General features: G+C 37.0%; 1 protein-coding gene across 6 annotated transcripts in view; it reads left to right on the plus strand.

Moving 5' to 3' along the window:
• The window catches only part of SLC4A4 (solute carrier family 4 member 4), a 509,200-nt gene that overhangs the window by 406,230 nt on the left and 88,210 nt on the right, over window positions 1-14,760 (plus strand). For all 6 annotated transcript variants that reach the window (XM_030818970.1, XM_030818971.1, XM_030818972.1 and 3 more), the window contains one exon: window positions 3,404-3,675. In XM_030818970.1, coding sequence (XP_030674830.1) covers window positions 3,404-3,675 — 272 coding nt within the window. The remainder of the gene's footprint in view (window positions 1-3,403; window positions 3,676-14,760) is intronic.

Consider the following 14,760-nt stretch of genomic DNA (forward strand, 5'->3'; position numbering starts at 1 on the left):
TAATTGCTGTTTAAATTTGGCACCAAGGGAATTTATTGGATGTAATAATACCATTTTACTGTAATCATTACCGATGATCAACTTATTTAAATTTTTCTCATCTCTTATTCCTCTTTCTTCTTGATGCTCTACACATATCACTTTCATAATGAAGTGCCATTGGTTTTATTGACTTTATTTGGGTTGTTCTTGTTGAACTACTGTAGGATTGCTTAAGTCTTTTAAAGCAGCTAGTTTAGTATATTGTTTAGATTCTAAGGTTTAAGTTTATACATGTATCTTTTCCTTTGTACCCAAACTAATGTTGTTCCTAACCATTAGCTAGTTAATGGATTTGTTTCTCATCCTATCCTGTAAACATTAAATCTATAAACAACTACTAGCATTCTTAGAACAAATCAAGATTGCTCTTTCATCTTCTTGCAAGGGTAGCAAAACTGGGTAATTGTTTAAAATTTTTATTTTAATTTAAGGAAAAAATATGTTGGCTCAGAAGTAACAAAACTGTGTTTCTTAGTTGTTATTCTGACACTGCCTCATTGTATGATAATGTAAATTATATCAAATTTCTAGAACTCAGTTTTTTCTATAGTTTACTTATCTCACATAGGCATGCATAGGATTAAAACAGTGGTGTTCTGGACATAAAGCAAACAGCAAAGGAAAGTAAAAGTTATCTTCAGAAGGATCCCATAAAGTCTGTCGAAGATAACCTTACCCCAGTATTATTAATCTCCTTCGGTAACGTATTTCAATTTATGTGATTAGATAAGAAGAGAGAAACAAAAGACATTGACTTTAATATTCACCCTATCTAGAGCTAAATACAAATCAGATGGGGAACCATGCTATAATTTTTTTTTTTTTTTTTTTTTTTTGAGACGGAGTCTTTCTCTGTCCCCCAGGCTGGAGTGCAGTGGCGCAATCTCGGCTCACTGCAAGCTCCGCCTCCCGGGTTCACGCCATTCTCCTGCCTCAGCCTCCCGAGTAGCTGGGACTACAGGCGCCCGCCACCACGCCCGGCTAATTTTTTGTATTTTTAGTAGAGACGGGGTTTCACCGTGTTAGCCAGGATGGTCTCGGTCTCCTGACCTTGTGATCCGCCCGCCTTGGCCTCCCAAAGTTTTGGGATTACAGGCTTGAGCCACCGCGCCTGGCCCATGCTATAATTTTTAAAAGGAAAACCTAAGAATCAGGAGATTTGGTTTCTGGTCAAGCTCTGTCAGGAAAGGCCTTAAAACCCTGATGTTGGATAAATGATGTAACTTCCATTGGTCTTGGTGTCCTTATCTATAAAATGAGACGTAATTTGACAGATTGGTGTCAGTATTAGCCAGTGTTCTCCAGAGAAACAGAACCCATAAAATGTGAGTGTGTGTGCAGATTTATTATAAAGAGTTGGCTCATGCAATTATAGAGGCTGACAAGGCTGGCAGGCTGGAGACCCAGGGGAGCCAATGCTCCTATTTGAGTCTGAAGGCTGTCTGCTGTAGAACCAGGAAGAGCTGATGTTGTGGAAGTTCAAAGGCAGTCTGCTGGAGAATTTTCTGCTGCCCTGGGGAAGGTCAATCTTTTTTGTTTTATTCAGGCTTGCAACTGATTGGATGAATTCCTCCCATATACTATGGAGGGTGATCTGCTTTACTCAAAGCCCACCAATTTGAATGTTTATTTCTCAAATAACACCCTAACAGAAACACCCAGAATAATGTTTGACCAAATGTCTGGGCACTTCGTAGCCTGGTCAGGACATGAAATTAATCATCACAGTACCTAAAGAACTTTAAATTCTAATATTCTATAAGTTTTAGCTATCATAGGAACAGTCATGTCTTGGTTGCATGAGATATAGTTCATAGGTCAGTGTCAGTAACTGTCTCAGGCAAGTCTTAAGTTACAGACATGCATTTATTCATCCTGCAAGTCTTTATTGGGCACTTTCTATGTGCCAGGCACTGTGCTAGGTAAAGAATTTGAATTTTATTCTAAGGGCAATGGGAAGCTATTGAAAGATTTTAAGCTGGGGTGTCTGACTTTCATTAAAAATGATAATTTTGGCTGTGATGTGGAAAATGGCTTTGAGTAAGGCAAGTATAGATATCAGTAAGGATATCAATGAGGGGGTTTGTATCAGGCAAAAACTTACCTGTGGGTTGGGTAAGATTGGGTTGGTGCTGGTAAAGGTGGAGAGTTGATTGCCTATGGGAAAGTTTTAAGATATATCATTAGCAGTTATCAGAAACTCATTGTCTAAAAGCAAGATTCTAGAGTGTCAAGCATGCACAATCCTTGACTTATTTCTTATTCTCATGCAAGTAATACATACTACTACCCACTTTTTTGTCACAAATAAATTGAGTTTAAAAAATCATTGTAAAGCACTCCACATAATTTTAAAGGGATCAGTATAAAATGGTAGGACATTAACACTTGACCCATCCTTTCAGAGTTGTGAATCTTGAACTATTAATAATTCAGTTGTAAGAAATGGGAAAGGCCTCAAAAGACAGGGATCTCCTTAGATAGAAGTAGCCTATTCTAGGTCTGCTGTGGGACAAACTCAGAAAGATGTTGGTCTCAAGATGCTTCACACCCAGCTTCAGCAGAAGAATATCAGATCTGTGAGCAAGCTTCGTAAGAAGTGGAAGGGTCTGGCAGTAGCATGGCAAGACAGCCTTTCTTGATCTGATGACAGATCATATTTCTAATTCCACCTCATGTTAGTGGCACTCTGTCCACACACAGTGAGCATTACAGGCCATCTTGTGCCACGTTATCTTTTTAACTATTTTTTCCTCTTCCTGGCCTTGCTCTCTCTGGTCTGTCCAGAAAGTTTCTGCTACTTATCCTTGAACACCTTGAATTTTTTCTGCAACTTCATCTTTCCTTCCAGCCAGAATTAGTTACTCCTTCTTCTGTAACATTATCACTTAGTATTTTATAGTGCGATTACATTTATCGATTTGTTTCCCTCAGTAGACCGTGATGACATAGGGACAGAAAATATATTGATCTTAGTGTCTTTATGAACCCATAAAGCTCATACAAACATTTATTGAACACATTCTAGGTACCAGTGCTATGCTTGCAAATTATTTACTCTATAAACTCTATGAAGGTAGGGACCATATTTTTTGAATGAGAAAAATAATAAGGTTTTCACATATAAATGATATAACTACTTTCAGTGCGTTTTCCTCAAACTTTTATTACTCTTTTAAAAATGGTATTATTAGACTAAATTCTTAAACTTAGTGCTTTCTGGCTAAAGTAGAGTTTCACATTTAGTGGCTAAAAGTGATCTTGTATTTTTGTCAATCTTTCTGTAGACATTTGGTAGTTTTATATTATTCTTTGTGTTCCAAGGAGGAGGAATCTAAACACCTTTCTTTCTCTTTTCCAGGGACAATAATTTTGACTATTTGGAGTTTCGCCTTTGGATTGGCCTGTGGTCCGCCTTCCTATGTCTCATTTTGGTAGCCACTGATGCCAGCTTCTTGGTTCAATACTTCACACGTTTCACGGAGGAGGGCTTTTCTTCTCTGATTAGCTTCATCTTTATCTATGATGCTTTCAAGAAGATGATCAAGCTTGCAGATTACTACCCCATCAACTCCAACTTCAAAGTGGGCTACAACACTCTCTTTTCCTGTGCCTGTGTGCCGCCTGACCCAGGTGAGGGCATCACGCTTTGTGTTTATGCTCGCTTTGTATTCGGAGGAAGGTGTAGGCTCCATGCTTGCAAATTTTCAGCATGCTCTCACGGTCCTCAGGAATTAGTCTTGTTTTCTTTCTCTGAAAAACTCTGCTACTGAATTTGATGTCTCATTGCCTGAGGTATTTTAGCTGTATAATTCAACCAGGAAGGAGACCAGGAGCTCTGGAATGTGAACATAACCAACTCAATATTTTGAAATTAACTCAAACTGTGGGATTTGCAAGGAATTCATGTGTACATTATTCTTGATTTTATAAGTGGGGAAACCTGGATACATGTATTAACAGATACAAATATGTGACAAACCTATCCTTTGCTGCTGCTTTATTGGTGTAGGAATGTCTTCCTTTAAGTAAACCTTTAATACATGATTTTAAGCTTATAGAAGAAAAAGATACTAATCCACTTCAGATAATTTGAAGCATTAAATTACGAAAAAAGAAATTCAGATTGGAATTGCCTACTGGTAGAATTTTATAGTTTATCTCTACTAGACAAATAAGAAAAGAAAGGAAGAGAGAAGAAGAAATGAAAGGAGGAAGGTGATGTTCTAGGAGTAGATTTATATTCTAGAGTCCAGAAGGACATAACAGCAAAAAGTAACTCCTGGAAAGGAATGTGATTCTCTATATCTTAGCCCTTTAAAATCTATCATACCAAACATGAGTTGACATCAGAACTTTTTCACACACACAAAAAAATGTTCAGCTTGGTCTTTGGAATTCTTTCTTGGAGTAATTCCATTATAAAATTCCATTTTATAATATGAAAGGCATTTCAAAAAAGGATTTACCTTGAGGGAAGTTGTTTTAGATCTTCTCTCATAGAAAAAGGAATAGGGACTGGGTGCGGTGTCTCATGCCTGTAATTTTGAAATTAACTCAAGTTGCAGTATTTGCAAGGAATTAATGTCTGTATTATTCTTTGTACAGCACTTTGAGAGGCTGAGGCAGGTGGATTGCTTGAGCCCAGGAGTTTGAGACCAGTCCGGGCAACATTATGAAACCCTGTCTCTACAAAAAATAGAAAAACCAGCCGGGTGTGGTGGCACGTACCTGTAGCTACTGAAGTGGCTGAGGGGATAGCAAGACCCTGTCAAAAAAAAAAAAAAAAAAAAAGAAAAAGAAAAAAGAAAAAGGGATAGGCATTTGTGTCAGACAATTAAATGTTAGTAGCACTAGTGATCCTAGGTTATGCAATTAGCTACAGGTCTATGTCCCTTAACATAAAAATTGATATACAGTCTGTACTTTTTACTAAGGTCTTTTAGCACCAGAAGTATAGCAGTGCTCAAAGGGCTGGGACACAAATGTGGGGCACATTCCTGCAATATCCACTGTGACTTATAGATTCTGAGGAAAAAGCTCTTAATGTTTACTGTAAAACCAACATGGTTATAGACTGGAATGCAGAATGCTTATGAATTTAAAAAATAAGCAAGATACTACTTTTTATGCTTGTGGCATGCTGTTTCAGATTGCTCCTAGATATTTTGGTATGCAATGCATTCTTCTCAGCCACATTGGTGAAGAAGTCTTGGAAGACCGATATGTGTCTCGAATTGAGAAAAAAGAGAACACTACTTCCCTCACAGTGAGGCAGTCAGTGACACTGATGACAAGCTAGGGCATTGTTGGGCCGTGTGCTCATGGGTTCTTTTTGTGTTAAGATAAATCAGCACACATTAAAATAAAACCCATATTTAAAAGCAATTCAGAAAGATATACAAAGTAGAAATTTAAAGATTCAGACTAACAAGAATGCCATATAGTTATGAAAGCTAACTAGTGTTCAGCTGTATACTGATTTGAAATATCTGATAATTTAAAAAGTACTTGGAAACAAGCACAATATATATCATTCAACCCGTGATATATATTATTATTAGAATCAGTTAAATGTGCTCCCCAGAGAAACACAGATGTTACTGTCACTCAACTATATGGAGCTCTTCCTAGGAAAGAAGGGGGATAAAACTCCCAATAACCATACAACCTGGACTTTCAGGGAAGTCCAGCTGTTCAAAATATTGGCTTCACAAACAGTTGATTGTGAGATTTTCAGCCTTCCTTTACATTTATTAATTTATATATAAATATATATATGTTTATTTATTTATGACTTCTTAGGCAGGTTTGAGTAATCATATACCAAGATTTTCTAAAGGAAAAAAAACACTTTGAGATATTCATGAAGCCAGATGTGAGCTTTGTCAACACACCTGTCACACAGAAAAAAACATCTAATGTCAACCCCATACCTACCTGAGGCGAATGGAAACTTGTGTTCATTGTTTTATTATTTGGATGCTGGCAGAGAAGGTAACATGAAACCAAGGAAGACATATCTAAATGTGTTCAAATTATAAAAAGTACTATGGTTTTATGTGTGATCTTCCTTCTAAGAAGGATCTTTGTTTTTTTTTGAAAAAGTGACATTAAGGGTGGAATCTATTTTACCCTTGCATAGCAAGTGCTGACATAAGTGGTGATAGCTTTTCCTTTGTCCAGTTTTTCCCAGGCTGTGTAAAAAGTCAGTGCTGAGTAACTAGGAAGTTGTTCAGAAGGACTCTGACAATTCCTGCTACCTCTAGTTGGTACTAATAAAGTACTGTCACAGGGCTTCGAAGTCAGAAGATCCTGTATTCAAGTCCTGGTTTGGCTAAGGCCAAATGTGTGACTTTCAGCAAGTTCCTTTTCCCAAGGTACCTTAGCCTCATCTTCCTAATCTGTAAACTAAGGTTAATAATAGTATCTACCTTATAGATTTATTTTGAAGGAAAAAAAAGAGCTAGTACAGATAAAATTCTTAGGACAGTTTCTAATATGTAATAAGTAATCAACTGTTAGCTGCCATTATTATTGCTATTACCGATCCTTAAAATTTAGGGTTAGTATTTAGCCTTGAAGTGTAAGTAATAGAACAAACAGAACTGTCTTCATCATCCTTCCTTCTAGGCATACATTGTTGGGCAGTTGGCCCATTTTGCAACAAGACTGTTGGTTGTACCTCTTATTGGTACACATGAAAGATATATATGTGAACATGAAGAATTATTTAAGTCTATGGAGATGAAATCTATTTGTGGTTTGGAAAAAGGCAATGGATAGTTATTTGCATTTTCATGACAATTTCATATTTAACAAAACCCCATAAGATTAATGATTGTGTATCTCCCCCATAACCTTAGTACTTTTTGACAATGTTAATACTTCTCCATAACCTTACTGCTTTTTGGTAGCAAACTGAATACATTCATCATAAATTTAGTATTTCTTGATATCAAACTGAAAGATGATAGAGAATAATACAGTTGCATATAGAGCTCAAGTAAGTATTCTAAAAATAACAAAAGACTGGCCTTTCATCACAACATGCACTCTTAGTAAAATAATTCAATGAGTCAATAATATTTAAACTGGCATATGACTTGTTTTTCAACACTGGGACAGTATGTAACGGTGAACCAGCAATTGCACAGATGGAGTCGTGATCCTGCAAACTGAGAAATGATTTTACAGGAATGGAAATAGGGGCCACTAATTACTAAAGAAACCTCTCTTCATGGCCACAATATATTGTGGCTTTTTTATATGTGTGTGCTTTGTCAAGGCAACACTTCCTTTTCTCTTTTCTTTCTTCTTCTGACTTGCTTCCAGAAAGCCTAATCATTTCCTAATTTTTCTTTTCTAAATGCACTTTTTTCTCCATTCATTTTGCTCCCAACTACTGCTTGGTAACCCAAGTCATATACGTAGGTTTACTGAGCAACTAAGGAAGCTCAGTTGCAAGTGCTAGTAGGAAAATCAGTCAGAAAGTTTGACATATGTGAGTGGATACATGCCATACATGGGTGGTTTTTGTGCTAAGATTTGCTTTTCTTAGAAATGGGATAGCTATTAATTAGTAGAGGAAATGGATGTTAAATTTCCCACTGTACTTCGATGATTACATAGCAGAGTGTGTACGAAAAAAGATAATTTAGTTCAAAAGCCAAAAGTGAAAACTGAAAAATATCCAATTGAAGAATAATACACAATATCTAATTTCATCACCAACACCCCAATTTAGAAATGTTAATGTGATAAAGTGTAAATACTGTGTGCTTTAGAGTAAACAAAACTGAGTTTGAATTTCAGTGTTACCCTGAACTAGGCTAATTACTTAATCTCTTTGATAATCTCTGAACTGGGTTAGTAATTGTGCCTGTTCTTAGAGGTTACTATAAAGGTTAAATGAGATAGTATATGCAAAATAGTTTGGCACCTAATGGACACTGAGTAAAAATTTGTTCTTTTTCATATTTCTCACCATCCTACAAAAGATGCCCCAGTGAGTTTAATCTTATAATAGTTATATTCTTTAAAGATTTCAAACATTTAATTTTCCCATAAATTTTCCTAGGGAAAGATACTAACAAGGCTTCTACTGCAAGTCTGCCTTCTCCCCCAAAATTAACAACCAGTGTGCTGTTATAGATAAATATGAAACATTGAAGCTGTGTTTACAAAAAAAAAGTTAAGGCTTCAGTGCATTGTAGTTAGAGTATTTAATACTATTGCATTGAATCTCGAGACTACAAAAGTGTTGTATATTATACATAGTCATTAAGAAAAAGGCTTTAAAGTCTAGGGGCGAGGTGTTCAATTCTTCTAAGAGGAACCTCTTTAATTTATTCAAAAGCATAAATACTAGAATTTTGGAAATAGGGAAAAGAACATGGGCATTCCCCCAACTTTCACTTGTTTTCTCTTCTGTCCTCTGTCCTTTTTTACTTCTCATTCATTCATCAACAAAAATTTTCTGAGGGCCTGTTTCACTGCTTTTTAAGAATTGTGCAGAAAATTTTTGCAATCTATCCATCTGACAGAGGGCTAATATCCAGATCAAAAAGTAGGCAAAGGATGTGAACAGACACTTCTTGAAAGAAGTTTATACTGCCAACAAACATGAAAAAAAGCTCATTATTGCTAGTCATTAGGGAAATGCAAATCAAAACCACAATGAGATACCATTTCAGGCCAGTTAGAATGGAAATCATTAAAAAGTCAGGAAATAGATGCTGGAGAGGATGTGGAGAAATAGGAATGTTTTCACACTGTGAGTGGGAGCGTAAATTAGTTCAACCATTATGGAAGACAGTGTGGTGATTCCTCAAGGATCTAGAACTAGAAATACCATTTGACCCAGCAATCCCATGACTGGGTATATACCCGAAGGATTATAAATCGTTCTGTAAGGACATATGCATAAGTGTGTTTACTGCAGCAATATTCACAATAGCAAAGACTTGGAACCAACCCAAATGCCCATCAATAATAGACTGGATAAAGAAAATGTGGCACATATGTACCATGGAATACTGTGCAGCCATAAAAAATGACGAGTTCATGTCCTTTGCAGGGACATGGATGAAGCTGGAAACCATCATTCTCAGCAAATTAACATAGGAACAGAAAATCAAATACTACATGTACTCTCTCATAAGTGGGAGTTTAACAATGAGAACATGTGGGCACAGGGAGGGGAACATCACACACCAGGATCTGTTAGGGGGTTGGGGGCAATGGGAGGGATAGCATTAGGAGAAATACCTAATGACGGGTTGATGGGTACAGCAAACCACCATGTATACCTGTGTAAAAACCCTGCACATTCTGCACATGTATCCCAGAATTTAAAGTATAATAATAAAAAAAAGAATTGTGCTACTTGCAGTGAAGTAGGATACACACATATACAAACACATATTATAAAATGTATTGTTTTTTAAAATAGTGTGAATTGCTTTTTGGATGAACAAAAGTGAGAGTTTCATTTAATCCAAACTTTAGAAATAAATTTCTTATCTAATACCTCTGTTCATTTGCCTAATGTGTAAATCTTGCAGTGACTATATACTCAAGACACATTAATATTTTGAAAAGGGTCAAAGAAAATTTTCTGACCAGGTGTCAGTTTTACATCCTGAGGGAAAAGAAACTTTGCTAAAAATGATGAACTATAAAAGTAAGAAAAATAGCCTCAAAGGGATAGACAGTATATTGTTAACGAAAGGGATATATTGTATTGATTTATTGTTGACTGTTCCAGGAGAACATGCTTAACAATATATGTAAGTAAGGTGAGTAAATTCTTTCTCAGGAACCAGGTGCATCCCTGTCTATATTATCTTCAAGTAAAAGTTGGCTTTTTTCCTGGTATGAAACTGTAAGACCAAGCCTAGTGACTGGAAGTAACCGTGGCTTCCATTTCCATACCTTTATGTCATTCACAGCATAAGGAGGCTTCTAAATGCTCTAAAATAGTTGTCACTGGAGTTTCAACATCATTTCTTTCTACATAATTTTTCTAATATATTAATAAGTGCTGTGCAACAATATGTTATAACCATTCAAAAGAACTGCTGGATTGCATCCCCTGTGTTCCCATATTATAGTCAATATGTGTTTTATAATTAGAAAGCCCATTAAAAGAAAATAAGAAAATAAAAGGTCATCCTAACTTACCTCCCATGAACTATATCATAATATATGCAATTTTATTTTTATTGTGTGCCATTCCATCTTTATGAAGTAGGTTTAAATCATAAACTAATGGTAAAACAAGGAAGTATAAGTTCTTCTGCTGTAGCATCCCTCAGGCTTGCATTTGTGAGAATCCTTTACCCGCACAGTTGACATTTTATCATTTATCGTAATAGTGTTTTGGAAGAGACCCATCATTCTAGTTTGCTTTTACTGTCTTAACCTATGTTTTAGCAGTTTCTGCATAATGCTTGCAGGAATCAGAAAATGGGGTTGTCATTAGACCTGGAAAATTCTCTGGTTTTGGGTTTGTGTAAAAGCAGATTTGTAAAAGTTTCCCCACAGTAATGTCTATAACACATGTCCAAAATGTAATGATGGGTGGGTGTGAAAGAGAAGTTTTTGTGAAATTGGCGACAAAATATACCCATCTTTTTTTTTTTTTTGAGGTGGTGTCTTACTCTTTCACCCAAACTGGAATGCAGTGGCATGATCATAGCTCAGTGCAACTTCAAACTACTGGGCTCAAGTGATCCTCCCACCTCAGCCTCCTGAGTAGCTAGGACTACAGGCACATGCCACCATGCCCAGCTTAAATATATTCATCTCAATATCTCCACAGTAGCTCAGCTCTTTAACTTCCAGTACAACATCGTAGGTGAACTTGTGAAGAGTGCCTGTAGATTAAAGAGTATACAACTTGAACTTGCCTAGTTGTGGTGAAAATCTCAATCACTAAGGCTTGCTGAAAATACTTGGGAAAACTAAAAGGATAATAAGAAAAAACAAAAGAAAAACTTACTACTGATTTTATCTGTTTTAATACTTAAGGCTGAGATAGTAGCAAATAATTTCCCTAGAAGCTACTTCTCTCAGTTTTCCTTTGTCTTCCTTCAAAAGCCATTTTTACCCTTTGTTGCCTTTATTGACCTAGAAATTAAAAGCATACATATTTAACTTAATCAAAAGGTACTAGTGTGCTCAAGTTATCCAGAACCCTTAAATAAATCTGACATGACCATGTGGCAGAGCTTATTTAATTTTATACTTTATCTATTTTCTAGTTACTTAATTGCCTTAAGATGTTTCTTAAATGTAATGGAATAAAACTTTAAAGTTTCATTATCATGGAAAATAGTCTTAAAGTTTTCCTTGTTCACATCGGGTTAATCAGTGCCACATTACTGTAACTCTAAGAAGCCATGTTGAGGGCACAGGTTCAGATTAGGCTAATATTTATTAAGCACCATCCAAATGCCAGACATTTTACTAGGGGATTTTAATCAACTATATCTTAGTAACATAATATATGTATATTTAACCATCACATAAATCTTGAGAGATAGCTGACATTCATCCCAAGGACAAGGTCTGCTTTCTCCAGGTCACAGAGCTAGGAGTAATCTTAGCTGCCATTTATTTAGATCTATCCTGTTACTGGACACTGTGTTTACAATTTTGCCTACATTGTATTATTTAATCTGCACAGTAACCTTATGAGGTAGATGGTTTCAAATCCAGTTTTACAAACGAGGGACATGTGGTCAAGAGGTGTGAAGTAACTCCTCAAGATTATGCAGTGAGGGAGCTTAAGGGCACTGTGCTCAGAAGGTGCTGGGTCCAGAATTCAAGCCCAGTTTTTCTAGTACCCCCTTCTCCACATTTTATTAGGTGATACATAAAAGCAGACAGATATGACCTTAGTGACCAATTGTTGCTTACACTTGACCTCACAGTCTCACGTGAGTTTGTACCTGTTCCTGATGGTACAGTTCCTGCTAGTATGTAAAGCAGAGGAGCCATGGGGTAGTTCCTGGGGCCAGGTCACTAGAAGATAAAGGGGAACAACCTTTAACAGTGCAACAGATACTCCCCTATGCAAGAGCCAACACTGATACATGGATGTCATCTCCTTTTTTCTCTCACAGCTCCCACAACTGCAGCCATACTTGATCCCCTTGTTCTTTCTCTAAATCTCTCATTAAACATGAAGAAGTCAGCTTAAATGCCTAGTGTTCCATTATTGGAATGCTAAGCTTGTAGGAGTTATTTATATCCTACTGCTCAAGGTCATCGCCAAGGTCTGATTTTTCGCACACAAAAAATTTTTGGAATAAATAGGCTAAGAAGGAAAAGTCACAGATACATTTTTAAATGTCTATTACTTACAATATTCATTCCCTCATTCCAGAAAATCAGCTAAAATCTGATACATGGGAAGGAGGAATGAGATATGAAAATCCAAGTATGGAAAACGATCAACCTGTGGAAGCTCCCTGAAAGCCAGTATGAAACAGAGATTGTCCCAGTGGTGACTGGCTAAATCTAAGTTAGCCAGATTCCTAGGGTAAAGGGTTTCTTTGTCTCATGAGCCAGGATGCTGAGTAAATGGGAGAGACAGTGTAGAGTATTTTGGCTTTTCCATTTGACTTTTCCAGAATCCTAATTAAGGAGATTGCAGATTCCATATAAATGGATCATTCTGCAATTGGTTGCCAAAATATTTGCACCTGGATCCAAATGGTAACCAGTGGTTCTTGTAGACCAAGCTTCCAATTGGGATTGATCATTTTCTTTTCTGTGAGCCTAAAGAAATTTACTTTTAATCTTGTTTATGGACTCTAACCTACCCTGCCAATATGCAATTATGAAAGTGCTTTTTAAATGTATTTATTTTCAAGTCTTTCTTCTGAAGCAGATGCTTATTAAAATAAGTAGGGAAAGTGTTATATACTTTTTACTGTCCTTTTGATGCTGGTCTTTTGGGATTTTGAGAGCCAATGTGCTTTAATAGCTTGTCTTAGGGGAAAAAAATTGAAATTCTAAAAGGAATTTAAATGAGCAGAATTGATGCTTATCCAAAACTTGAGAGCACCTACTAAAAGACTAAAAGTTCAGATTGCAATCCTATTTTAGTACACCCCTGGCCTTTATTATCCATCATTCATTTCGTGAAGAAAGAGCCTTGAATATCTTTCCTCCTCAGTGTTTTTTTTTTTTTTTGAGACGGAGTCTCGCTCTGTCGCCCAGGCTGGAGTGCAGTGGCGCAATCTCGGCTCACTGCAAGCTCCGCCTCCCGGGTTCACGCCATTCTCCTGCCTCAGCCTCTCCTAGTAGCTGGGACTACAGGCGCCCACCACCACGCCCGGCTAATTTTTTGTATTTTTAGTAGAGACGGGGTTTCACCGTGGTCTCGATCTCCTGACCTCGTGATCCGCCCGCCTCGGCCTCCCAAAGTGCTGGGATTACAAGCGTGAGCCACCGCGCCCGGCCTCCTCCGCAGTCTTTACTCCTTGTTTTTATGCAGAAAAGTGTGTTGCAAAAAGACCTTCAAACTCTCGTGACAGGAAGCTGATAAAATTGCATTAAAGAATCTAGCTCAAGAAGGGAAGCTTCTCAACACCATCCATATAGTATCTGTAATTTCATATATGCTGCCTTTCCTCAAAAGCTCAGACAGATCAGACATTTCAGGTCACAGTTGAGAGTCACATCGTCTAACATTGGCAAGTACTATCTCACCTTGAATTCTGTCGCCACACAAGTCATCTGATTTTGATGGTTAGATATGCTGTGTAAGAGAAGAAAGAATGCTGAACAAGGTCTTGCTACCAACTCTGCTTCTGTTAACCTGGGCAAGTAACCTGGCATAGCAAGCTTCAGAGTCCCATCCAATATGAAAAGTATACCCATTATATGTCCTAGGATGTTTTAAAATGAAGAAATACAATGTAAGAAAATGTTCTTTCAGCTTTTTAGAACAACATAGTAATATAAACCTAGATTTTGTTAATAATTATTTACTAACATCTTCTTCCTTTTGAGAATGGATTCATTTGGCTTTATTGTTTAGGCCAAACGTCCTTTAGCCTGTTTTTGTTTTTGTTTTTTTAACTTTCATTTAAGTTCGGGGTACATGTGCAGGTTTGTTACATAGCTATATGTGTGTCATGGGGGGTTGTTTTAAAGATTACTTCATCACCCAAGTATTAAGCCAAGTACCCATTAGTTGTTCTTCCTGATCCTCTTCCTCCTCCCACTCTCCACCCTCTAATAGGCCCCAGAGTGTGTTGTTCTCCTCTATGTGTCCATGTGTTCTCATCATTTAGCTCTCATTCATAAGTGAGAACATGCAATATTTGGTCTTCTGTTCCTGCATTAGTTTGCTAAGGATAATGACCTCCAGTTCCATCCATATGCCTACAAAGGGCACGATCTCGTTCCTTTTATGGCTGCATAGTATTCCATGGTGTATATGTACCACCTTTTCTTTATCCAGCCTATCATTGATGGGCAGTTAAGTTGATTCTATGTTTTTGCTATTGTGAATAGTGCTACAGTGAACATAGGTGTACATGTGTCTTTAAAATAGAACAATTTGTATTCCACTGGGTATATACCCAGTAATGGGATGGCTGAGTCAAATGTTATTTCTGTCTCTAGGTCTTTGCGGAATCGCCACACTGTTTTCCACAATGGTTGAACTAATTTACACTCCCACCAACAGTGTATAAG

This window comes from Nomascus leucogenys, chromosome 9 (genome assembly GCF_006542625.1).
Source record: "Nomascus leucogenys isolate Asia chromosome 9, Asia_NLE_v1, whole genome shotgun sequence".
Classification (NCBI taxonomy): Eukaryota; Metazoa; Chordata; class Mammalia; order Primates; family Hylobatidae; genus Nomascus; species Nomascus leucogenys.